Raw genomic sequence first — 25,121 nt, forward strand, 5'->3', positions numbered from 1 at the left:
AATTTGGTAAATATCCTCCCAGCTAAACATTCCTTAAAAATTTGGTAAATATTGATACAAAGAGGGGTAAATCTGCCGAAAAATTCAGATCTACATTATTTGATCATATCATGATATTCTGCCCTATGAAATGCAAAACCAGAGAAAATTTGTATTTTGACAGATCAGATTAAGTATAAATTCACTTATTTTACCCATAGAACACCCCGTCCCATTAATAAATTTTGAATCTCATTTAACCCAAAAAAATCAATTGTTGAAAAAAGTACCTACTTAGAAAATAATTTCTAGTACGATTTTAAAGTTAAATGTTGAATAAACTAATTATAGACTCTACTGTAAATTTCCCTTTGTCTTTGAACGTTATGAAATTTTGACACATAAAAATCTACCAACCTAAGCGCATGAAATAAACATTTGACATTTCTATAAAAATTGTGCTGTGGAAGTTACATAAAAAGGTTTCTCCGATTTTCAATTGTTTTTAAAATAGATTTTTCATTTAATTTCGACGTAGTTATTATTTCTAAATAAATTCCTATAGAAAATTTAATTATATTTAACTTATTTTTGTTTGATTTCCTAGGAGAAATGTTACGATCCGCTGCCGCATTAGTAAACAAATCTCCAAAGCTCCTGGCCGCAGCTGGTGACATGTCCCTGTCGAGGTTGGGAGGTGTTTTTGGGCCAGCGGTGAACACTTGTATGGCACTTCGCTTGCAAAACACCATGCCAACAGTGAATCCAGAAGAGCCTCTTCCCAAGAAGGGTTACTCTCCATTCGGAACCAAACAGAGTAATATGAGCGAATGGGCTGTTGCTCGTTTGGACGATTTGCTTAATTGGGGTCGCAAGGGTTCAATTTGGCCATTGACATTCGGTTTGGCTTGTTGTGCCGTAGAGATGATGCACATCGCTGCTCCTCGTTATGACATGGATCGATATGGTGTTGTTTTCCGAGCTTCTCCACGTCAAGCTGATGTTATTATTGTCGCTGGTACCCTGACAAATAAAATGGCACCAGCATTGAGGAAGGTATACGATCAGATGCCTGAACCACGTTGGGTTATCTCAATGGGAAGCTGTGCCAACGGTGGTGGATATTATCACTACTCATACTCTGTTGTCCGTGGATGTGACAGGATTATTCCAGTCGATATTTACGTACCTGGATGCCCTCCGACAGCTGAAGCTCTCATGTACGGAGTGTTGCAACTGCAAAAGAAGGTCAAGCGCATGAAGACCCTTCAAATGTGGTACAGGAAGTAAATTATTTAAATGTTATTCGATAGAAATAAAACAAAAAGATGAACGAAGGAAAAGGCTGTTTGTTTATTAATTTTTTTAAACAAATAAATGGGATTCGATGATAAGATAGACATGCTATGTTATTTGTAAGAAATATCGAAAAATAAATTTTAACAGCTTAATATAACTATATAAGTTGTTGTGCAAATTAAAAAAGACGGATATTTTGTTTAAGAAGATAAAATCTTTTTCTGCAAGCTCGATCTTGATCAAGTTTAGATTAAATCGATTCACTTTAAAAATAATCCCCAAGTTTGTTTGTATCGAATCACCAATTTAGGTGCGTGATAGAACCTTTGTTATGCCAAACAAATAATTCATGAATACTTATACTAATTTTGAATTCAATCTGGTAGGTTTATTCTGTTGCTAAGCTTTAAGATTTTGTTTTTATGGAATAACAACTTCAAAATATGTGTAAACTAAACTTAAATACTTTCAATTAGAATTGTTGCATCCCAAAAGCCAAGAATGTTGTAGCTTCAAGTCAGACGTTCACTGTCCAAAAAACTGATAAACAGCTGGTTCTTGGTTAGAACGTATAACAGGGTAAATGATTTATTAATAAATAGAAAACAATTAAGTAATTCACAAATTTTTGGGTTCCAGACGTCTAAAGATCCGACCGAACGTTTGGTTTCAAAAGTATAATTTTATAAAAATCGTATGTCAAATAACAGAAAAGTCTTAATGTTGTACCTATTTTAAAACTGGACATCCAAACTCCTTTGTATATATATTTGAATAGTACTATCATGAAGGAGGAACGCTCGACCTGACATCTTCCTACGACTTCCTAAACAATTTGTTCCACATGTTTAACGTGTGGAATGTATTGCGGTGAGGGAAGAATGAGCGAGAATTCCAATATAAAATAATAATTTTCCAGATAATTGAAGAAATGAAGATAGAGAAGAATGTATACAAATTTAGCGATAGTTGGAGGGAGTGAAATGAAAAGGCATTTTTGTTATTATTTTTCAATGCATATTCTATACAAATATGTATAATGTGTTATTTTTGCTTGGTAGGTATTGAGGAATATTGAAAAATATCAACAAGGCAAAAAAAGGATTGAATGAGTACAAACTGTTTCCGGTTCCCAATTTGAAACTTTTAGTAGGTACTTCTTTTTTAAATTCGACTAAAATGGTAATGAGAAAGAAAATTAATATAATGCTCATAATGGTCAGATATTTATTGTTTGTTTTTTATAAGTTTAAATATAGGTAGATATTATATCACCTTCACAATGTTGGATATTTTTAGAAATATAACGAACAAATGTAGATTAATGTTTTCTATTCCTTAAGCATAGTAAATACGCAATCATATAGGTAGTTACAAATCACAGTATTAATTTATTTTGTTTTTAAAATCCATTTAAGAGGTTAATTTAGAATACAATTCAGGTGAAGATTAAAATTACATTTCAGTGTTTGTTCACTTAAAAAAATTAGCAATTCCTATAATTTTAATTGTGAAACATGTTTTATGTAATATAAAACATTTTTGAACAATCTGAATTCCCTTGAAAATGGTTTTAAATTTCATACGTTAAAATTTGAAATCTACTGTAGTTCACGGAAACATTAAAATAAAATTTTAGTTCACGTAAATGTATTTTCGTATACCTATTGGTAGGTACGCATTTATAAGGTGAAATGAAAAACAAATCTTATATTACTAGTAAATTATTCTATTATATTCACGTTCAAAAGTGGCAGCCCTGTCCTATTTCTTTCGAATGTAAATTGCAGCGTTTTTTTATTTATATTTAAAATTGGTTCGTTGCCTTTAATCAATTCAAATTCAAAACTTTCAAAATTTCAACTTTGGCGGTTGTGCGATTTTGTGTGGTTATTACCAAAAAATAGTGAAATCGGTGAAATTTGTGATTTCTTCAGACTAGTTTTTTTCAAAACTAAATAAAATAATAAGAAATAAACTTTTTTAAAGATAATAAGAAATAGGAAGTGTAATTTAAGTTTATTTTTCAAACTTTGATTAAAAGTGCGTTGTTTTTGTTTTTGATTTTGTTTATATTTTGTTATTACCTCATTTGAAAGGATTCAAAAATTGCTGTAGGTATAGCATTTTGATTTATTTTAAAGACAGGGTATTTCATTTATATATTTTATTTTTGTTTTTGCTTAATATATTTCTTTTATTACTTTTAATTTAATTATATTATATTTCTTAATTCAAAATGGTTATGTGCTGTTATTTTAACTGTTATGAACACAAAAGGTCGGCAGGCTACGTTTCTTTTTTTCAATTGCCGTCTGACCACCGAAGACCGATTTGGATAAAGCATGGAAATGTTTCGCACATCAAGCAAATTGCAAAAACTTCCTTCATGTGCGAAAACCATTTTTATGCTAAGGACATTCATGTACGCGCTACATATAAGAGTCTGTCCAAATCGGCGCTTCCCATTCCCTTTTCGTCTTCCATTTGTTGCTGCTCGGAGAAATCCCACGACAGATCGTGCGTTCGCACAATGGAAGCGAACAAAACACGAATTCAGCCAACCTCCACGGTTACCTCTACGATTCGGGATTCTGTGCCTATAAATGTACCTCGAGCCCCACTTCCATCGGTTCCTTCTAGTCCAGCCGTATCAATCGTTAATGCGGCTGCGACTGGTTCTGCAAATTATATACGCAGATTTTCTTTACCACCAACCGATTTCAGTTCGGAAATCATACCGGAGCACTTGCCATCCCCCGGTTTAGGAAACTACAAATTTGTACCGCGCGTGAAATCACCGGAAACTTCACAACCTTTGTGCAAGTGTTACTTGGAAACACCCAAAAAAACAGCAGTGAGACCAGAATACCAGCTGAGGAAAGGACTCGCTGCCCATATGGAAGACTTTTCGGAGGAATTGAGAACTTTCATCCTCTCCCAGCTCTTTCACAAGGCGAATGCACCCTGGGCACCAAAAGAAAAAGATTTGTTTATCAAATTTTTCTTTAAGTCCCCAGCATGCTACAATTTTATGTTGAGTGCAGGTTTCAAGCTGCCATCGGTAAGCACGATTTACCGGTGGCATTCAGAAATCCGTCTGCCCACAGGATTGAGCCAAAGGATGAAGGAGCTGCTCACTGACAAAGCTAAGGACATGACATCGATGGACAAAAAGTGTGTGCTGCTATTCGACGAGATGTTGATTAAAAAGGAGTTGGAATATAACGTCAAGGATGACTTTATATATGGATACACCGACTTTGGAGAATTCGGAAGAAAAAACCATGTGGCCTCTAAGGTAATGGTTTTTACACTCAGAGGTTTAAACAAGAATTGGAAACAAACTATTGCCTATTATGTTGGATCACCTGATGTAAACATACTATCAAAGATGTTAGTAACAATTATTACGGGAGTAATAAATTGTGGACTAGCCATTGTCGCAACAAGCTGTGACCAAGGTACAACTAATGTTGCAGCTTATAGCAGAATAGCACCCTTTAACAAGGAACTTGAACCATATGTGGATATCGAGGGCCATAGAGTTTTTTTACTTTATGACTATCCACATATGTTCAAAAGTGTAAGAAACATTTTGCTCAAATACACTATCTCAATGGGAGATGAAGTTGTTGATTGGCGCATATTAGAAAGGATCTTTGAAGACGACTCAAAAGGAATATTTCAAGTTTTCTTCAAACTTTCAAAAGCGCACATCAAACCCAATTTGTATGAGAAAATGTCCGTAAAATTGGCAACACAAGTTTTTAGCGCTAGTGTGTACTCTGGGATAATGTACGCACTTAGCATAAACTTTTTTAAAACGGAGCAGGAGAAAAAAGTTGCGGAGTCAACGGCGAAGTTCATCAAAAGGATGAACGATTTATTCGATACCCTAAATACAGGACAGTTGTACTCAAGGAACCCCAACAAGCAGGTTCTGTCGGACTCCACTGACACCCTGGATGTACTTAAAAGTGCAAGGGAGTGGGTATCGACTTGGAAATCCAGCAGCAGAATGCCAATTCCACCTTGCTTTAAGGGATTAAAGCAAACTCTATTAGGAATAGAGAAGATGTGGAATCATTACAAGAGCGATGAACAAAGCTATTTTTTGCTTTCACATCTAAACACAGATGTGGCAGAAAATTTGTTTTCAATGCTTCGATCCAACAGAGGCTCAAATGAAAGGAATCCTTCGGCTTGGAGATTCATCCGGAATCTGAAGCAAATCATTTTCCAGCATTTGACTTCAGCTGAGCATTCTGGATACGAGGATGCTGGAGCAGAACCGCTGTTGCAAATGGTTGGCAGCATGGATGTAGATACACAAACGAATGAATCTACAAACGAGGAATTCGTATTCGAAGAGAAACCGGAAGAACTTCTAGACGAACATGTAAACATGGATGGAAAGGATGCAAATGCAAAAAATCTGCAGAAAGGAGCTGCTGCATATTACGCCGGTTTTGCTGCAAAAAAACTAAAGAGCAAACTAAACTGCGATAAATGTGCCAAAATTCTAATAGACGAAGAAGAGATGGACACGGAAAGGCAAGAGACGTTTTTAATTAGACTGAGAGCCTATGAGACATCGGCCACAACTTCAAGGTTTGGACAACTGACAGTTCCTTCAATCCGTTTTGAAGAAATTGTCAATATTCTGCACACCATATTTTTGCACAATTTTTCAACAATGAGTGCTATGGAAAAGCTGGCTGATACTTGGACGCAAAATCTTTTGAAGGTGAAGGACATGATTCCAACAGTAAGCTGTTCAACTGAACATCAAGAAGCTATCACCAAATTTGTGCTGATCGGACTGATCATTTCGGAACTCAGAAGGGAAAACAAAAGCTTTAAGGAAAAAGATAACAAAGAAACAAAATATATTTATACGTAGTTTTTAAGATTTTAAATATAATATGTATGTATATATTCTTTTATTGTAGTTTAAGTGCTGTGATACATATATAATGCTAATATTTATACATAATTTATAGTTTAAGGACGAGGAATAGGCCTACTGGGGATACCTCGAAAAAAAAACGCATCTAGTACTCTACCCCATTGGGTGATGTGGAAAAGAGTACGAAATGCTTTTCCATTACTATAGTATTTTTATTCAATTTATTTTTCCTTTTTTTTAAATACTTAGGTAGGTATCTCAAAAACGTTATTCTTCGTTGCATAAAATTATTCCAGATCTTATTTAATCTAATCTTATCGACCCAATGATTCGATAAATACAAATACAAATTAAATGAATGAAATTAATTTGAAGACAATACCATCTATTTTTCACGATATGTATATGGAGAACCGAACATCAATTTTTACCAAATGTTCGTGCTGCTAAAAATATACTTGTTTGGTATCACGTTACAATATATAATATAAAATTTAATTCAAGTCTCTAGCGTTACTGTTTCGTGAGATGTTTTTGGCTTCATTGTTTAGTAACAGTATTTAAAAAAAGATTTTCCACCGCCTAGCACTACAAGTCAATCTCCTTAGATATTACTTACATACCCACCCTCTACCTACATATACCTACATTGTATAAATATAAATATTAAAAAATGCATATACATACTTCTATACCCCATATTCAAAATATGGCAACAATGAATCCTACAGAGAATGAAATTTGAAAACGTTGCATTTAAATTTTCAAATTTCTCAAAAACTGAAAATCTAAAATCAAATGAATACAATTTTCTTCAAGCAAAATACCTACTGCGAAAAGCATATAATTCACAGCTATAACGATATGTATACGCATAACTCCTTTACATTGATAGGTAGGCACAAAAAAATCCAAGGTAACTATGGTAACGAACTGTTTTTGTGTTTTTGTTTTCACATTTTCTCATTTGTTTTGAAATAAACAGCTGATTCAGCTCACTCCCTTACACATCTTAATACTTATGAGAACAAAATAATATACTCCTTTCATTCCCACTCTTGCTTTCAAAATTTTATTTTCCAGTCGCTCTTAGTTTCCACACCAAATTTCCGTACACACAGCACCCTCATGGTCCGCCTTTCGTACCAAAATTTTCTGTTCCATGATAGTACTATTCAGTTTATATACAAGGCAAACTCTTACAAATAATCATTAGCTATTGTGGGGTTGCCATTGGTAAATTTAAATTTTTTTGTAGCCAATGGAACATGAATCGGACATTGACTTTTACAGTAACTCAACTTATTGATCACATAATTTCTACAACGCTCGACTTGTTTGTAACTTTATTATTTACCCGGATTTTTCAACGATTTTTTTTTGAAAAACTAGCATACTAGTTCAATTAAAAAATTAAGAACATCAAAATTCATCTATTTACTTACATTAATTAAAAAATGAAAAAAAGAGCAATTGATCAATTTGTTGACTCTGTGAAATTCAGGTTGCTTAATATTTTGTATGGCTTCCTTTTGCTTTGAGTACTGCTTTTATTCTTCTGGGCATGGATCCAACTAACGTTTTGCATTGATTCGAGCTGATGCTTTGTCACCAAGCAGTTTGAGATCTTTGCCATAATACTTGTAAATCTGCACAATCTCCGGGCATATCCGATATTGCATGTTTAACTTCAACCCAAAGATGTTCGATCGGGTTGAGGTCTCAAACTGATTGCTTTCCAGCTTTAGTAATTCTGGCTGTGTGTTTCGGATCATTATCTTGCTGGCTTCTTGGGAGTCCTTCTCCCAAAATGGTGATGTATTGTTCCGTTCCGTATTGTGTTTCATGCGACCTACCACTCTAATGCATTCACCGACCCCTTCCGTGCACATGCACCACCAAATCATAAGATTTCCTCCTCTAAATTTAAGTGTTGATTTCACTATAAGATCGCTTATTCGTTCACCAGGTTTCCTCCAAATCCATTGACGGCCATCAGATCCAAAACTGTTTATTTTTGTTTCAGCCGACCAAATTACCCTTGCCCAATCACCTACACAATATTTTTTTTGCAAAGTCCAACCTCAATTCCTTATGACGGTCCGTCAAAAGCGGCTTCTTTATTTTAGCTCGTCCCTGAAAACATTAATCCCATCATTGAGGTTAAGTCCTTTGAAAGATGGAATTCAAAATTGGTTTTCTTCCAGATCGATTTTTTTCAACTTGGACCTCCATAATCTTTCGTATTTTTGATATCATTCCCAATTAAACTTTTAGTTTTCGAAAAATTTCTCTTGCACTTCTTTAATTGTGAAGCTACTGAGTTCTTTCATCTTCCATTAAAATAAAGAAAATATAAAATGTCTTCAGAAATCACGGTGCAAATAACGGTGCATTTTGACTTCCCTTTTTTATACTAATTCCTAATGACTCAATTTGTTTTGAGAACAAATTAAGTTGCTCTAACTGTTAAAACTGTAAAATTACAACAAAAAGATGTATTTTATATTGATCACGTGATCAATAACTTGAGTGACTGTATTTGTATATCATTGGGTTTTTGTGTAAACTGTCAAATTTGCATTCAAATCTGTTCTATTTGTTGCACTTTAGAAGAAGTAAATGAGTTTCATGTACTAAATAATTAATTTAAAAATGCTTTCACGTTTGAGAAAGATATACTTAAAATATTTTCGAATCGAATTTTTATTTCTGCATTGACCAAACTGACAGATCAACACCGAGCTCAATGACGTTTAAATCTATCAAAAAAAAGATCTGCAGATTGATTTTAAATCAAAAATATATCAATATTATTTGCGTTTTTACTAAATTGATCTGGAACTACATTTTGTGTTTTTTTTTGTTCCAAGCGAAACTTTCAAAAAAGCAATGAGTTCGAAGAAACTTCACTTTATTTTTCTAGCGATTTGAAGTTCGATCTTCAAGTTTTAATCATAGAGGAAGACTCATATAGGGTTTTCCATTAGTAATTTCATATTTTCGAGAAAAAAATTATGTTTTTTTACTGGCTCATGGAACACGATTGGATCCAGATCTACAGATTTGATCATAAATCAATGTATGTTTTGACAGATCTAGATCAAGAGTAGAGAATCAATTTATTTAGCCCAATAAAACACAAAGAAGTGAAATTCGTTGTTTTGACAGATCAAATAATTTGTCTGTGTCCAATGGAAACCCCTTTTAATGATTAAACTTTTAAAGCTTAGAATTGTATAAAACCATTTTAAACTTTATTAAACTCCATAATTATAATTTATACAAAAGAATATAAATTCAAATTATAACTACGACGCACTCGTCGACACATCCATGCTTTGCTCCCCATCACTACACGGTGTGACTACAATAAAGGGATTAGGTTTCTTAAGTCGCTGCAACATTCCATTGGAAATCAAATCGAATTTCAAGTGTTGTACATTTATAGCGTTGCCATCCCAGTCGAGGAGTGATTTGAATTTTACAGGATCACATAGATTTATCATTTCTAAAAAAGAACACAGAAATAAGAAAAGTATGTTAAAATATAGATTACAAAATACATACCCATTCCACCTCCATAGAATTCATTCTTCTCTTTTTCGAGTGTGATTTTGATCACATCCTGTCTAGCTACGTGTTGATGTGCGCGGTTCTTTGAAATTGATTGTTTGAGTGCAATTTGTTCGAGTTCCTCATCGAATCGACTGAGATACAACTTGACAAGTTCCTCGAATTCTTCAGGACTCAATGGTGTTGTACGATCGCCTATGTTTCCTAAAAACCAATTTAATTTCTCACCAATGATGTTGCTTTTTATGGCATGACCCAAGCGACTCTTGTGTTTGTTATTTTGGCGTTTTGCCTTTTTACTTAGGGCTTTGGTTTTACGACTGTTGGGATGCTTGATACTTTCCAATTTCTTTTTCAAATTAGCCTAAGGAGAATTTTGATTAATATTGGAAGCTTAGGTATTTGTATATGTTATTTATTTACCATTTTGTCTGCTTTCTTTAAGCAGAAGTCCAAAAATGTACTTTCAATCTAAATTCAAGCACACGTTGTTTTGGTATTTTAAAGTGACATATTTGGGGAAATTTTTGAATGACGTTATTTCTTATCAAGGGAAATTTTGTATGCGTGAAACAGGGTTGTCGTTTAAGTCCGCTTAAAAGATGAGGATCTTAAGACACAAGTTGGAGAAGCTTCCCAGGAGTAGCTAAAAATAAAGGCACAAGCTACGGTTAGGATAGATTCCCGGTCTTTATAGAAATCAAGGACACAAACTAAAACTGCTGATAAACAAGAATTTCTATTTGAAATTAATTTTCAAAGTTCATTTTTTAACATACAAAGCACGCAAAAATGGTTGATTTTGGCATTTCTTCCCTGTTTTGTGTTCAGTGTTACCATACTTGTTTTTTTGTTAAGGATTTCTTTGATTTTAGTGCTCAAATGCAAAAATTACTTTGAATATACTTGTTTTTGCTCAAAAAATGAAATAGAAAAAAAGTAGGGTTAATCCCGAAAAAGAAAATATTTTGTTCTATGACTTAAAGGTGTTTTCTCGCCTTAATATTTAAAATATGTTCTATTGAGGCCCCTACCTAACTACAAATCGGAAGAAAATTCGTGCTGCGGTAATGAAAAGTCACCCCTTGCTTAGGAGCCGTTAAATTTGAAATATTGGGTGAGGAGCCACTAGGTTTACTGACGGATTGTTTATATGGTTAGATGCATAGAGGAAATATATTATCTTTGGTCCGAAAAATATCAAATTATATTAAAAATCAGAACAATTAACAAATACTTACTCTTAAAATCCGAAACCCATTGTTTTGTTTTGCAAAATTGATTGTAATTTTTGACAGGTCACAAAATTTCCATACATTTCTTTATAAGGGAAATCCCCCATTTTGCTTTTTTTCACCACTCACATGTATTCACCGATAGGGAATTTGAGAGAGTTCACCTCGAATAAAATTTGAGGGTGTTTCAGGTAGGACGGGTACCGGTCGGGACTCTAGATAATATATTTCCTCTATGGTTAGATGGGTGCTTATAGTAAAAGAGGCAATATAACTACAAAACTGTTTTGAAGAGAAAGGTCTTACGGCGAATATGCTGGCCTTGAATGAGAAGAAGGCTGTCCCCCCCATCCCTGATATGAATAGCACACAGGAATGATTGAGAGTTTATTTATTTTGTTATTTATTAACGTCTATAAGTACGATAACTCTCTTAGACCAAGTACATATTTGTTAAAAACTACTATAATGAAAAATAGCTTTCTACAATGTTTTCCATAATAATGGATTTGAAAATATTTCTATTTCGATCAAGTTCGATAACATTTGCATATTAATTAAAGTGTATAAAAGCATTAGTGATTGGCTCATTTTGACCGTTGCATGTCGAGAAATATACAAAAAACCATTACTTCTAAGTCTTAAGGTTCTAGAAGGCGCATATATACCGAACAAAGCTAGAAGAGAGGGACAGTCTATATGACCCGTTATGACATCTCTTGCAAATGCTATCGAAAAGTAAGTTCTTCTACAAGATAAAGGCTTTATTTGAGTACATGATGGTGATGATATTGAAGTGCTCTGAGTACAATGACCTAATGTAACGTTTGTATCAAGTTTTTTTGTTTTTTATGGAACTCTTGTTTTATTGTTTCTTTGGACCGATATTCACTGAAGAATTGAATGTTTTAGACGATTTATTTATAAGGTTTATTTGATCTTTTAGCTCTAAAATCTCAGTTGAAAGTTTATCAAGCTTGTTAAACAAATCAATTACAATCTGTCGAGACACAGTGCAGGAATTACATCTCCACATCATATTTGCATCATTGACCAGAATTTTAACTTGAGTTGTAAATCACTAGGCTCTAGTTCTTAGTTGGAAGTTCATGAACGAAGAAGAACGTGCTTGGAAAGATGGTAGAATAGGAGTGTTTATATAAACGTCTGCAGCAAGAAATGATGACGAAACTGCAGCAAGGAATGCAGCTGAAATTAAACTTCTAATTGAAAAAAGAATTTAGTATTTATGAAAACATCCTAGCTTACTTGGGAGAGGTACGATAAAAGAATTATTTTTGACTGACTTGGGTTCTTGATTTGGGTGGGTTGCAGAAGGCGAGGTTCGGAATTGGGCTTTTGCATACCATCAATGACACCTCTCCAGATAATTCAATAACCAAACCATGGCTGATGCGAGAGTATTAAAAAAAACTCATAAATAATAAGCTATTTGAAGATACGGTATTTTAAAACCGTTGCTGTGTTTTCTATCTACTTCTTATAAATTCTTTTTAAAAACTTGGTTTTTCTTATAAATTCACATTTATTAAAGAAATTAATTAAAAAATAATTCATCTAAATTTATCTTCTTTTTATTAAAGAAAAGTTTGTTCAAATAAATCAATTGATCTTCGTATTTTTAGTCATGCTAAATAGTAACAGTGTTATGTTCAAATGCATCAGTCCTTAATTGTTATCTTTTGATTTTTCTTAAAATTATAACTTAAACATCTTAAGTACTTACATACATTTTTGATTTGTTTTGTTTTTAAAAAAATAAACATTTAAAAAAAAATCAATTATCTTTGGATTTTATTGTGCCTCTCAAGCATCTTGGCAATATAAACATCATGATTTGTGAGTGCTGCTAGTAGACCCTTATCATTAATTGCATCACTACCATCTGCATAGTTAATTTCTTCATTAGTCCATGTTGTCATTTTGCCACCTAACGCATTTAAAATGGCGTTGCCAGCACAAATATCCCATTTCTTAATGCGCGTCGAGTGCAAGTATGCTGTGGCGTTATTTGCTACAACTTGGAGAACTTTGTAGCCAGCTCCTGCAGCTATGAGGATATTTGAATTCTCTCCGAAAACTTCTTTGGAAATGTTCTTAACATCACCCGCATGCGACCTGGAGACTGTGATTATTGGGTGTTTTGTAAGAGTATGTTCCTAAAACAAAAGATAGAGATCAGTTACTTTGAGTTAAACCAAGAAATGTTTATATATTCAAACCTTTTTAAGATTTGCTAAATCTTCGGAGACAGACTTTTCTTGCCATGCCCAAGAAGTCTTGCCCGTGAACGGGCTGTGAATAACACCAATTACAGGAACACCTTTTACAGCAACACACACCATAGTAGTCACATATTTGTATAGCTTTTCTAAAAGTCGACAATAGGTTTTAGTAAATAATCGCAAGTGTTTGAATTTAACTTACCTGTGAATTCCTTGGTTGCATCTAGTGGATCTATCCACACGGTAATATCCTTAACATCTACAAGTTCATCAGGTGTGATGGCAGTTTCATGGAGGACGGTAGGATCCAGTTCGAAGATTCCCGATTCCAAGCAACCTTCCTTATCCTCTTCGGAGACAATATTCAATTTAGGGAATATCCTATGCATCCCACCTTTCATGATGCAATGTGATCTAGCATCAGCTTGAGTATAGGGATCATCAACACCTTCCAGTGTCTTTCCTTTGCTCTTTTGTTGTAGGTCTCTCGAGTGAGCAACATCCAGAATTTCAAGACCGCCTCGTTGTGCAGCTTGTATTGAACCGATAAGTAACTTTCGCATATTGACCTGATTTGTATTCCGGAGCATCCCATACAAGGGTTTATCTTCCGATAGGACATTTAAAGTGTATATAATTCCACAGACAACAATGAATGCCAGAATAAGAGCTGGCATTCGATTTATACGAATTGAACGGCCATTCATGGTGGCGCTTGACTTTGATGAATTTATAGAATGATTTGATGTGCTATGAGGTAACTTTGCCAACTAAACACTAATGATGATGAATTATGTTGTTTTTATTTTGTACACTTTAGCAACAACAACAAAAATAAAAGTTATTTATTCATGTTTCGTGCGTTCGCTTTCGTTTGTTGTATGGTAAATAATTTTTTTCTTTTTAGAGACGAGAGAAAACAAAATGAGCTGTCAAAAAATAGATTTGCTTGACCTACGAACTGTGATTTACGATATTATAAATAACGTAGTAGAAAAGGCTTGTTCAGATTAGTGTAAAATAAAATTCACAATTCTTGGGCCATATACCACACTTCAATCGTCAGTTTTAATGACAGCAAATCATCTTTAGCAATCATATAATATTTTCAATTTTTTTGATATTTGGTCTTAACTTATTGTTTAATTGTCAAAAAGAATATTAACAATGCACAACATGGCCCAGAAGATGAGTAGAAAGTGTTTAACTAACAAAATGAAAGGTTTGTTTAAAAGCAAGCAATTTTTACGTTTTGGAGAAAACAATGAAAATCAAAATCAATTTATAATTTACATCGGATTATAAATTCTAATTATATAATAAACCAATGTTTTTATTCAATTGTTCTCTTTGTTTTAAATTTGTTGTGGAAAAATTAGTATCTGGCATAAAACTGTAAGTTTTATCAACTAAAATTGTTTTTCCGTATTTCTTGTTATTCTTGTTCGGCGGGAGAAATTCTCAATTTCTATTTAATTTGGCCCTTCACAAGATACAATTTTTAGGATGACGGTACTTTAGCAAAAATGAAAATACAGTTATTTTATTTTTGTTAAAACAATATTTAAAATAGGCTACATTTTAGCTAGAGCTGTGTACCATGCTTTAACAATAGAAAAGTGTTTGATCTAAATGACCTCCACGGTTACGGTTGCTGCCCAATTTACTTTAAACTTTAAAATGGTTAAATTACAAGATGCCAGTGGCCAATTGTGGTTTTCTTTTTGAGAAATAAGACAGTCAGAAAACTTTTCACACCAAACTGCCGCGGAATAATTATGTCTTTAATATTTTGAACATATTTTTAATGAATTTTAATTATTTTAATGAGTAACAGAATTTATATCGTTTTATTTTTAGTTTTTCATTCGAATAGTTTTTTCTTTCAAATTTTAAAAGATGACTACTTAAAAAGTGGCAATTGCCTAAACAGCAAGCTATTCAAAATAAAACCTATCATTGAGAAACTTCTATATTAATCCACGATTGTCCATTCGGCTTTTATCAATTTATTTTAAATAATTTCAAATACATGCACTTGCGTAAATAAATAATATCGTATTTCAAATCAAGTCCCATCGAACGCGGCCAATACGTCAATTCCAGTTCCTCAGCTGTTCTTGTGTCTCTCTCTCTTGTCAAATGTGTCTTATTGGAATAGAAAATCTTGTTTATATTTATTATACGACAACTTTTGCTAGGCTTCTTCTTCATCATCTGCATCGCTCAAAATTGAATTTGCATTTCGTTTCGATTTCGATTACGTGTTAACACAAAATTCCTCTGCAATGTGTTGTGTTGTGCCTCACGTCATAGAGTTAACAAATCTAACAAACAATTCAGTCATCAATCACGAATTTCTTCTCATCAAAGGCAAATTAAGTAAGACATGTTCCCCCGACAAACAAATCCAATTGAAATCATCTCGCAATGGTCATCATAAGTTAGTAAGTCAGGAATCTAGAGTTTCTGTGGCAAATGGTGAATTTAAAATACTCTATCGCTTTCAAGCGTGTGGTGAGGCAACGGGAGCAATGAAGGTGACAGAGGAATTCATTGTTTCCTATTGCAGTGCGTCTATTAAATTCAAATGCCATTACCGACCACAAGAGAATCCCTACAAAATCCAGCCATTCTATATTATTTGTAAGGGTCATGATGGTTCATTTAACTCGACGACCGCGGAGAGTTCTGGTAGGAGGGTCGGTGGCGGTGGCGGTAGCTTTGGTGGTGGTGGGGGTGTTGGTAGTGGTAATGGTAGTGGCAGTGCATCGGAAGCTTGTGCAATTATTGATTTAAATATGAAATTGCTGCAATGCTTGTATGCGGAAAAGTTGAACGAGTCGGGTTTTGGGAGGCGAACGTTTGTCCTGAAATCACGGTGTCAGATATTTAAAAGTAATTTAGACGTTGAGGAGGCCCTCAAGTTATCCCAGGAGGAATTGTGGAATAAATTCGCATATGAGATTATAAATTCTGAGCACGGAAATGATCCAAAAGTAAAGTTCGTCGCGTTCATCGGTTGCACCAAATACGAACCCATAACCGATGGGGACTTCTCCTACGAAAACATTAAGCGACACATAAAAGGCAATGCTGCTCTGGGTGGTGGAGGTTTGGCCCTTTTTGGTTCGGGGTTCTTCTACTCGTGGCCCAGTAAGTTCGAAGACATAATCGATTGCTTTGAGAACAACGAAAAAGTTGATTTGGAACGATTTGCTGACGATAGCAACTACAGACGAACCTACTCTGGTGTCTATGCGACAAGCTTAGGAGCTGTGTGTCATGAAATTGGGCACATTTTCGATCTTGGCCATACCAACGATGGTGTGATGGGCAATGGTTTCGACTACCTTAATCGAGTTTTCACAATCGACAAGTTAACCGAGAGTTTGCCCGATAGAATAATTGGACCTCAAACACAGCCGACGGATGTGCCATCTGTGAGATTCACCAAAATCAAAAGAGACCAAAATCGCTTCCTGGAAAAGTATCACGAGCAGAAAAGCGGTGGTGACTCGTTTTTCTTCACCCGAAATTGTGCCATCATATTGGCCTACAACCGCTGGTTGAGAAATGATTGCAAGGACGACATGAAAAACGCTCGCATAACTCAGGAAAAAGATAATCTCTTGGTTATGGCAAGTAGTCCTTTAAAGTTAATAGAAATTCGCTGCACAGCCGATAGCCTTGTTAGCGATTATTTTGAATTTGCCAAAGAAAAATTCACGTATGAATTTGCTCTTCCAAAGGACATTGATTACACAAAGCATCATGTGTTTGCCATTTGTATTGATGGCACAACTAAACGTTTAGATTTTGATTCTTAAGCCAAAGAAAACCTGGACAAAATTTAAGAGATTGTTATAAACTTATACATATCTACAATTTTGGAGAAATAGCCAAATCAAATCTACAAATGTACAACTCTAGAGTATACTTTTGGGCTATTTTAATGCAAAACCACAAAGAAAACCAACAACAAAAACATTATAATATGTTCCGCATTTGCTTTGCACCAATTTACATTTTATAAAACCACAGCTTGTATTCATTTTGATATGCTTGTATTTCGCTATTAGATTAATAATTGGTGTTTTATAGCCAAACAAAATTAACCAATAGCTTGTGTATAAAAAAAGTATCTATGTACTTTATTTCAAGATTGAACTTGGGTACTTAAAAACTGTAATCAGTGCTCAAAGAACTTTAAGATTAAAAGTCGAATTATTTAAGATATTTGTGTGCCAAAATCCATTGTATCTTAATGATAATAACTGTACTAACTATAATAATCTCAAGCTTGTAATAGAACTTACTAAAATGTCTACGCTTCAAACTACAGCAGGCGGAGGTATAACACTAACACGGGGGTTATTCGCTTTCAAAACATTTTGATGTAACAAATGAAAGTGAAACACAACTAAGTGAACAAAATTAAAAAAAAAAAAAAAACACACCAAACAAAATAAGTTTGAGTATTTAAGCTTATAGAAAGATTTTTAAAGCAATAAGTTAAGAGTGACGTTTTTGTAGTAAATTAGATATTGTTTTTGGTATCGTACTCGTGTATTTTTGGTGTGTTTACCCGGTAATAAGAAGACTAAGACAACTTTTAAAAACTAGAAAGTAACTAAAAGTAACAAGAGTAATAATATGGTTAAGGTAATTTTATTAATTGCATTTGTTAAAAATATATTTATTTTATGTTTTTCCACTGAATTAAAAAAAAAACGACTATTTATAAATATTTTAGGTTATTTAGGTTTAGGTTGACAGTTATTTTAAATGATTTGGTACCAGCTCTGTTGTGCACTAGTTTGATTGACTTTCCATTTAAATTGTGACGATTTCCGTATTTCGATTGTTAAACTAAAACAATAATTTATCCTCAATCCACAAAGACTCCATTATTTTATATTTTTCCATAACTCTTTTATTTTATTTACCCTGATATTAATTAAAAATATTAATGTAATGCATAATATACTCTTAACGCAAATCGCAGCTTATTATTTAAAAATGATTACATATACTCGATACAAGCGCCATGTAGTAGTCAGCTCCGTTCTTGCCATAAAAGTGTTGAACTACAGACTATCACAACCATCGGCCCTCTGTAGGTTCAGTGGAAATATGAAGAAACTTTTTAACTTGATTTTCATATTTTGTTTATTTTGTCAAACTTTATATTAATGGATGTCCTTGGTTTATTTGAAATAAATATTATTGAGGCAAGGAAATAACAGATGGCGTTTAATTTTTGTCAGCCAAAGCTACAAGAGAGCAAGCATAGCTTAAGAGTTGAAAACACTTTTAAGGAAGGCCTTGTATGAGAATAAGCGTATCGACAATTAGTCCATATCATTTGTGCCCATAATCCTAGAAGGCACTTGTTCGAGCGAAGTACAAGTGGACTGTAAGTTAGAAAGAAATGAAGAGAGTAACAATAATTATTTGTATTAAGAGCTTTATTATACTTCCGCTCCCCAACATGGGAAATCTGCAAATCCGGCTGGAAGGACCAAATGTTCGAGCGAAGTAAAAGTGGACTGTAAGTTAGAAAGAAATGAAGAGAGTAACAATAATTATTTGTATTAAGAGCTTTATTATACTAAATGTGACGACCGTCGCGGTTGGTAGCAAAATCAAGACTAAAACTATGTTATATAATATATGGTTCAAATGTACATTTACGATTTGGCGGCAACAGCACTGTTAACCATAGTTTTTGTTATTTTCGGACCGTCGAAAATACCGTCTACTGCCTTAGTTTAATTTATTATTTAAAACCTCGAGATCTGTATTAGGGAGCTTTAATATTTTCTTAGTCTCCACTACTTCGTCTAATTTGACATTTTGTTTTCCTAACTAGGACAAAAAGGACTTTATTTGCAGTCAACTTGATTCTTTGAACGTAAATTTCGACCAAAACATTTAGTTAGTTTTTGAAGTGTCATGAATTTCAAATTCAGAACTTTACTTCGCAAGCTTCTACTTTAAGTTCATAGTACAAAAAGTACCAACACAATTATTATCTACAAAACACTCCTTAGGCAAGCTACAATTTATATATTGTATTGTAAAGAAAAATTAGTTTTGTTCTTTTCAAAGTTGACAAGGAAGCACTTTACAGAAAGCATTAAATAAAAGTTTTGCAGAAAATAAATAAATCATAAGAGTGATAAAGTTCAGCTCTCAGTTAAATGAAAAAAACATGATCACTTGTCATTTTGACATGAGAAGACTTGACTTGATTGTTACTTGGGGTCTCCATTGAACATTTCCGATGACAGGACTATCGGGGTGTCATCAGATAATCCAATAAAACCAACAATCCAACATCCAGTCCATGATCCGGTCATCGCAATTTAGAAAAACATAACTACCGACACTAAAGGTAAATCAAAAAAAAAGAAAACAACAGATTAAACGTTTCTAATGTCAAATGTGACATTTGAAGTTGCTCTTGGCAAGACATAGTCAAAAAAGACAATGGATTGCGGATGATATTGCGGAAGAGAAGCTGGATTGGATTTTACTCTTGTGGAGCCTCAGGGTTATTTATTTTTTTCTTGACTAACTTTCTAGTCAATTTTCAAACAAATTTGGTTTAATTGGAATTGGCTAAAAACTTGCCTTACTTTCAAGTCCCTTATGTCGTCGAACCTGCCCATTATAAAGTTGGTAAACAACACATATTTCAATATTTATGTATTTATTATTGTTTAAGGTGCAGAAACAAATTTTAAAAAAAGGGACTGTTACTATTTTATTCTTATTTCTTAATGCCCAGATTGAAAAAATGGCTAACAAACAAAACACATTTTTTCGCTGACCTGTGTAATTTGTCATTTTTTCAAATGCTTCGCCATTAAGTCAATCCGTAAACCTACTTTATATAAAAGTTTGCCCAAAAACGGATTACTACTTAATTCAATCCCATTTCAAACATGATTTTTACGCCACCATAGTAAGTTAAGTTTTTTTCGAAGTCGAAAACGATAAGTAGTCAACTCTTGACACCAGTTAGCTTTCGAAAAAAAAAACAGAAATATCTACTCCAGCTATGGTGTTATCTTTTGTGCTCTGTAGCTTTTCGTATACTTTTATTTCAAATGACCTTGTGTATAATATTTAATTGGATGAATTTATTAACGTCTACGATATTCTAAAGTTATTTAATGGGTTTAGAAAATCGGGATTTCATTTCTAAACTCTTTCTTTCGTTGGAGTCATTAGATAAAGTGTCTGATTTCTTTAAAAAAAAACAATTGACATTTCTCACTTTTTTGTACTTCAAAAACAAAAAAGATATCAACAAAACTTAAATGAATCACCCTTTATACATAGGTCTGGAAAACGACAATTTGGTGGAGTCGTTAGTTAGAGTTGTTTAGTCTCCACAATGAATGAGTTTTATGAGAAACAAAAGATGAAGAACGCCTAAGGAAGGGGTTGCGTTGTTTGTGAATGAATACTATTAAACTGCACTTTGAATTCTTTTTAAAATAGCCCACTTTTTCCATGTTTTCAAAATGATAACCAACTTATCAGTGGTGTCATTCAGCTGCCTTTTTATTGTTTATTTGAATTATACAAATTTGAAATTTGGAAGTCATTGTTAGATTGGTAGTTATCCCGCCACTGATTCCATTGCAAAACCACTTCTGGAAATATTGAAGCCTAATTTCACGGAAAACGGGTCGGTAATCTAAAAGAAATAATTAAACAACTTTTCAAGAATGTATTAGGCCTTTTATTGCAGTTACCCTCCCTAAAATGTTGTAAATTTCTTTACTTTTTGTAATGGAAACAATTTTAGTAAGTTTATGTATTTAATTTGAATTAGCAATTCAAACTTATGGGACAGACTGCGTAGTTTTTAAAATCAAATTCAAGAGCTATTTCAATCTTTTAAATAAATTCAAAATATACTTCCGATTTTTTCTTATTTAGCTTCGTATACAATTTCTGTCTTTTGTATATTTCAACAATTTTACCTTTAAAACTAATTTTGTGTATTTTCTTTTCGTTCTTTTTTTGTAAGAACATGTTTCAGCAACAACACTATTACTATCACTTATCATATGCTGTTCTATAGCTCAACAACAACTGACGACGACGACGACGATAAGATAATAATAACTTTCATTTGTACCAATAGAATTATTGGAACTTTGATAAATTAATTTACCATCGATATATCATCAGTCAAATTAATTCATTGGTTAAGAGAACATTTTTGGTGTTTGTGTCTTTTTTAAATTTTTTATTTAAAAAAAAAGAAGAACTTTTTTATCAAAATGACTGAATCGGATATTGTGCCGCGAATACAATTTGAAAATCTTAAAGGATTTCCTATTATCGAAAAAGGTCAACTTATAGAAACCGAAGCATTCCTACATGCATCTCAAGAAATTGTTGCGATCATAGGTACGTGCGTCGTATGTTATACTTTTTTTTTGTGAAGCGGTCAAAAATGTGCTTCTTATCTGTTTTTTTTATTAATTTACTAACTTTAAGTGATGTTGATTAATATCTGTGTACATATATTTTCAGATACTTTTGGTAAGCTTTTCAAACCAATAACTAAGGATATGAGTGGAAACATTGAGGTAAGCAATTGTGTTCTTTTTTTGAAGAGTCATGCAAAAACGGCAACAACTTCTATTGACATTTTTAATGTTTATTCATCTGGTATATTTTTGCTATTAATATATTTTTTTTAATGTGATATGGATATCAGAAACCACAAATAATAGAGACACACCTACTTCGAGTTTACCTACATTTTATTTTATCGGTTTGTTTGAATTTTAAAATTGTGTATTCGTTTGTTCCATGTGTTTTTAAATATCCGCCAGACTTCAACAAAAGAAACAATATAATCTAAATTAGGATGGTTCTCATTTGTCATGTTTTTATTGTTGCAATTTTTTTCGTAAAGAACCCTCCTTTTTTAAGGCTTTTACAAAAAAATCGTATTGTTCTTCCCATCAAGCTCTATCTTGGAGAATGAGTCATGTTTAGCAGATGAAGTGATTCATTTCTGTGTACATATGTAGAGTAGATGAATCTTTAACCGATGACGGATTCGGATACACATACTCTCACCTTTTTTCCTAAACAGTCCCTGTCAGTGTCGTCCAGGCAGAATTGTTGGCCACCAAATAAGTCCTCTCTTGGTTAAAAAAAACGTTATATCAGCTAACGGTATATGCAAAATCTCAACACTTCAGTCACCATACAATCAGAAATTTGTCCATATAAATATTATATCTTTATCTATATTAAAGTATCGAACGGTTTTTGCAAATGTGTCAAAACTATTCTATACTCAATTTTGTTGGGTGCCGGGCCATAAAAATATTCCAGGGAACATTAGCAAACAAATCTAACATTGATATATCCAAAAGTTTACTTAAACTTATGCCAAAGCATAACAACATTGTGAAACGAACCACCATCACTGACCGGTCCACAAAACTTATTTGGCTAAAGATTAAAGCTTAACGCTCAAAGCAACACATTTCTCTTGTAATTTCCACTTTACCTCCGGTATACTTGTCCTATTTGGTCAGTGCTTAATAGGTAGGCATGCAGTTCGACTTTGAAAAGAGGAGATATTTTCTCACATTCTATGTTCATATCTTATCCTATCACAAAGACGAAGATTCCACTTAGGAGACTTCTACTTAATGATCCTAGCGGCGATCTGATACATTCATACATCTATTGTCTCAAAAGCTTCATAATCAACTCTAAATGATTAAAAGAGTTGGTATCACAACGGATCAAAAAATGGTCTAAGTATTTTGACTTTTTCAACCAACAGCCACTTTAACCTAGCCTAAGGAACATTTATGATAAATGTACAGGTTCAGACGACATAAGAACTTGAAAGTAAGGCAAGTTTCTTGCAACTGATTGGCCAGCTGTCAAAAAATTGCCTTCTAATTAGGCAACTTTATTGGAAAGTTGAATGGAAAGTTAGGCAAGAAAAATCTCCCTAACTATCAAGTCAAGTCAACTTATGTCAAAATGACAATTGATCATTTTTTTTATTCAACCGAAAGCTGAACTTTATTATTCTATGATTTATTTATTTTCTGCACAACTTCATTTAATGGTCGCATTCACAAAGCTAGTGGCTACGTAGTCAAAATTCAACTAGCTTTGTGAATGCAATACTACACTACAAAGCTAGTCAATCTGAAACTGTCATATTATTTACTAATGCAAATATATAAAATAAGAAACATTTTTCATTTGATAACTTCAACTTATCTTTTGTGTTTTTAAATTCAATAAAATCAAATTTAATACACAATTTGAATGATTTATATTTGTATTTAAATACGTAAAAATTTATTTCATTTTGAATTCGTGTGTCTTTACCGATCAGCTGATTGCGAAATGTCAAAATCATTCTGCACTAACTTTGCAGCCGAAATTTTTACACTACGTCGGAGGGGAAATTTCAACTACTTTTGTAGTTAGATTAAGCCAATCAGAAGCCACTAGCTTTGTGAATGCGACCAATGCTTTCTGTAAAAAGCTTCCTTGTAAATTTGGAAAAGAAATAAAAAATACAAATCGTAATGGACTTGTAGCTTGCCTGAGGAGTGACAGTAAATAAATTTATGACACTTACAAAACTTACTAGTTGCTTTGGTCAAAATTTACGTTCAAGGAATGAAATTGACGGCAAAGTTAATGTTGTAAATAATAAAAACGACTAGATAAATTGAAATATTCCGACTCTGTGAGCTGCGAATTCTTTATGTGTCGGCTCGGTAAGCTGCCTAGTCAAGGTTCGATCCTCCAGTGACTGCAGAAAAATTAGCATCATAAATGATCGAGTTCGAACTCGTTAAAAATCTAGCCAATAAAGAAAAATTGAGTTGCTGTTGTAATATTCAAGTAATTCAAATATTCGTATAGTGTAGAACGTATGCAGCTTTTAGTGCGCGTGAGTCATCATACAAAACTCCCCCTTTAAACAGTTTGTGTTAAGGTTAGGTCAGATGAATGTTGCCGTTTAAATTTGAAATATTTTTAATTTATTATTTAGACCTGAATTTAAAATTTCTGTCAATTATTTTTGTTTTATAAGAATTTGTTTAGACTTTGGACTAATTGATACTAAAACTAATCTTATTCTTTACTTCTTAAATTTCTCAAATAGAAACTAACCATAAGCTATGAAAAAGGAAAAGACAAATTCCATTATCTCGAAGACCTTATTGTGAAAAATATCAATATGGACAAAAAGTTTTCCTCTGATTCACTTTTATGGCTAAAACGTGGTCTCCGATTGATATGTACATTTTTTGAAAATATGTTCAACGATAAACAAAGTTTAGACAATCTTAAACAACACCTACAAGATGCCTATGATCGATCATTAAAACCATATCACGGTTGGTTTGTGCAGAATACAGTTTCGGTAAGATTTAAAAATAAAATTTAAATCGAATCCAAAATTAGTTTTTTAATCTGATGTGATTTTTCCATTCAAGGTTATCTCCCGTTGGGCACCAACTCGTACACAACTAATTGGCAGTGGTGAATTGCAAGCGAAAAACTTGAAGACTTTAGAAGAATTCATTCCGCGAATGAAAGCTGTTTTGGACCGAATCGATGCCTTGTATATGGAACACAATCTAGAAGAGAATTACAAAGTTTGAAAAGAAAAAACAAACAAAATAGAATAAATGTTGTTTTGTTTATGTTTTTGAATTCATGCATTTATTGAAATTATATTTCAACAAGAAAATAAAAATAAAAAGTGTGTGTGCTTGTATAGTCGTGCACAGAAGAGATTTATACAAAATTAAATTATCTAGTTAATATATAAATACAATTAAA

At 33.1% G+C, this 25,121-nt stretch overlaps 5 protein-coding genes across 6 annotated transcripts; 3 read left to right on the forward strand and 2 right to left on the reverse strand.

The window, feature by feature from the left end:
• The first annotated feature begins 343 nt into the window (after positions 1-343).
• LOC129945347 (NADH-quinone oxidoreductase subunit B 2-like) lies at positions 344-1,349 on the forward strand. Of its 2 annotated transcripts, none has more exons than XM_056055024.1 (2): positions 344-461; positions 587-1,349. In XM_056055024.1, exon 2 carries the CDS (start codon positions 592-594, stop codon positions 1,267-1,269), a length of 678 nt encoding a protein of 225 aa, XP_055910999.1. In that variant the 5' UTR covers positions 344-461; positions 587-591; the 3' UTR covers positions 1,270-1,349. The 2 variants fall into 2 exon arrangements, with proteins under 2 accessions (XP_055910999.1, XP_055911000.1); XM_056055025.1 differs by having other exon boundaries at positions 427-513.
• Positions 1,350-9,419: 8,070 nt separating this feature from the next.
• On the reverse strand, positions 9,420-10,302 carry LOC129946190 (translation machinery-associated protein 16 homolog). The gene is made up of 3 exons (XM_056056284.1): positions 10,190-10,302; positions 9,761-10,130; positions 9,420-9,701 (listed from the first exon to the last, which is right to left on the reverse strand). The coding sequence occupies exons 1-3, from the start codon at positions 10,190-10,192 to the stop codon at positions 9,502-9,504; spliced, it is 573 nt and encodes a 190-aa protein (XP_055912259.1). The 5' UTR covers positions 10,193-10,302; the 3' UTR covers positions 9,420-9,501.
• Positions 10,303-12,527: 2,225 nt separating this feature from the next.
• On the reverse strand, positions 12,528-14,166 carry LOC129945360 (putative inositol monophosphatase 3). Its single transcript, XM_056055050.1, has 3 exons — positions 13,450-14,166; positions 13,245-13,393; positions 12,528-13,181 (listed from the first exon to the last, which is right to left on the reverse strand). The coding sequence occupies exons 1-3, from the start codon at positions 13,952-13,954 to the stop codon at positions 12,804-12,806; spliced, it is 1,032 nt and encodes a 343-aa protein (XP_055911025.1). The 5' UTR covers positions 13,955-14,166; the 3' UTR covers positions 12,528-12,803.
• Positions 14,167-15,535: 1,369 nt separating this feature from the next.
• LOC129944389 (uncharacterized) lies at positions 15,536-17,085 on the forward strand. Its single transcript, XM_056053770.1, has one exon. It carries the CDS (start codon positions 15,536-15,538, stop codon positions 17,075-17,077), a length of 1,542 nt encoding a protein of 513 aa, XP_055909745.1. The 3' UTR covers positions 17,078-17,085.
• A 4,461-nt stretch (positions 17,086-21,546) lies between these two features.
• On the forward strand, positions 21,547-24,969 carry LOC129944390 (glycolipid transfer protein). Its single transcript, XM_056053771.1, has 4 exons — positions 21,547-21,683; positions 21,810-21,865; positions 24,439-24,699; positions 24,773-24,969. The coding sequence occupies exons 1-4, from the start codon at positions 21,554-21,556 to the stop codon at positions 24,938-24,940; spliced, it is 615 nt and encodes a 204-aa protein (XP_055909746.1). The 5' UTR covers positions 21,547-21,553; the 3' UTR covers positions 24,941-24,969.
• Positions 24,970-25,121: the final 152 nt, after the last annotated feature.

This window comes from Eupeodes corollae, chromosome 2 (genome assembly GCF_945859685.1).
Source record: "Eupeodes corollae chromosome 2, idEupCoro1.1, whole genome shotgun sequence".
NCBI classification, from domain to species: Eukaryota; Metazoa; Arthropoda; class Insecta; order Diptera; family Syrphidae; genus Eupeodes; species Eupeodes corollae.

Excerpts from the sequence above, each read along its gene's own strand:
- LOC129945347 (XM_056055024.1), top strand. The coding sequence starts at position 592 with ATGTTACGATCCGCTGCCGCATTAGTAAACAAATCTCCAAAGCTCCTG.
- LOC129946190 (XM_056056284.1), bottom strand. Across the intron at positions 9,702-9,760 it reads ATTCTATGGAGGTGGAATGG|AAATGATAAATCTATGTGAT; the intron begins GTATGTATTTTG and ends GTTCTTTTTTAG.
- LOC129945360 (XM_056055050.1), bottom strand. The coding sequence starts at position 13,954 with ATGAATGGCCGTTCAATTCGTATAAATCGAATGCCAGCTCTTATTCTG. Across the intron at positions 13,394-13,449 it reads TGCAACCAAGGAATTCACAG|AAAAGCTATACAAATATGTG; the intron begins GTAAGTTAAATT and ends GTCGACTTTTAG. Across the intron at positions 13,182-13,244 it reads ATTTAGCAAATCTTAAAAAG|GAACATACTCTTACAAAACA; the intron begins GTTTGAATATAT and ends CTTTTGTTTTAG.
- LOC129944389 (XM_056053770.1), top strand. The coding sequence starts at position 15,536 with ATGTGTTGTGTTGTGCCTCACGTCATAGAGTTAACAAATCTAACAAAC.
- LOC129944390 (XM_056053771.1), top strand. The coding sequence starts at position 21,554 with ATGACTGAATCGGATATTGTGCCGCGAATACAATTTGAAAATCTTAAA. Across the intron at positions 21,684-21,809 it reads AGAAATTGTTGCGATCATAG|ATACTTTTGGTAAGCTTTTC; the intron begins GTACGTGCGTCG and ends ATATATTTTCAG. Across the intron at positions 21,866-24,438 it reads ATATGAGTGGAAACATTGAG|AAACTAACCATAAGCTATGA; the intron begins GTAAGCAATTGT and ends TTTCTCAAATAG.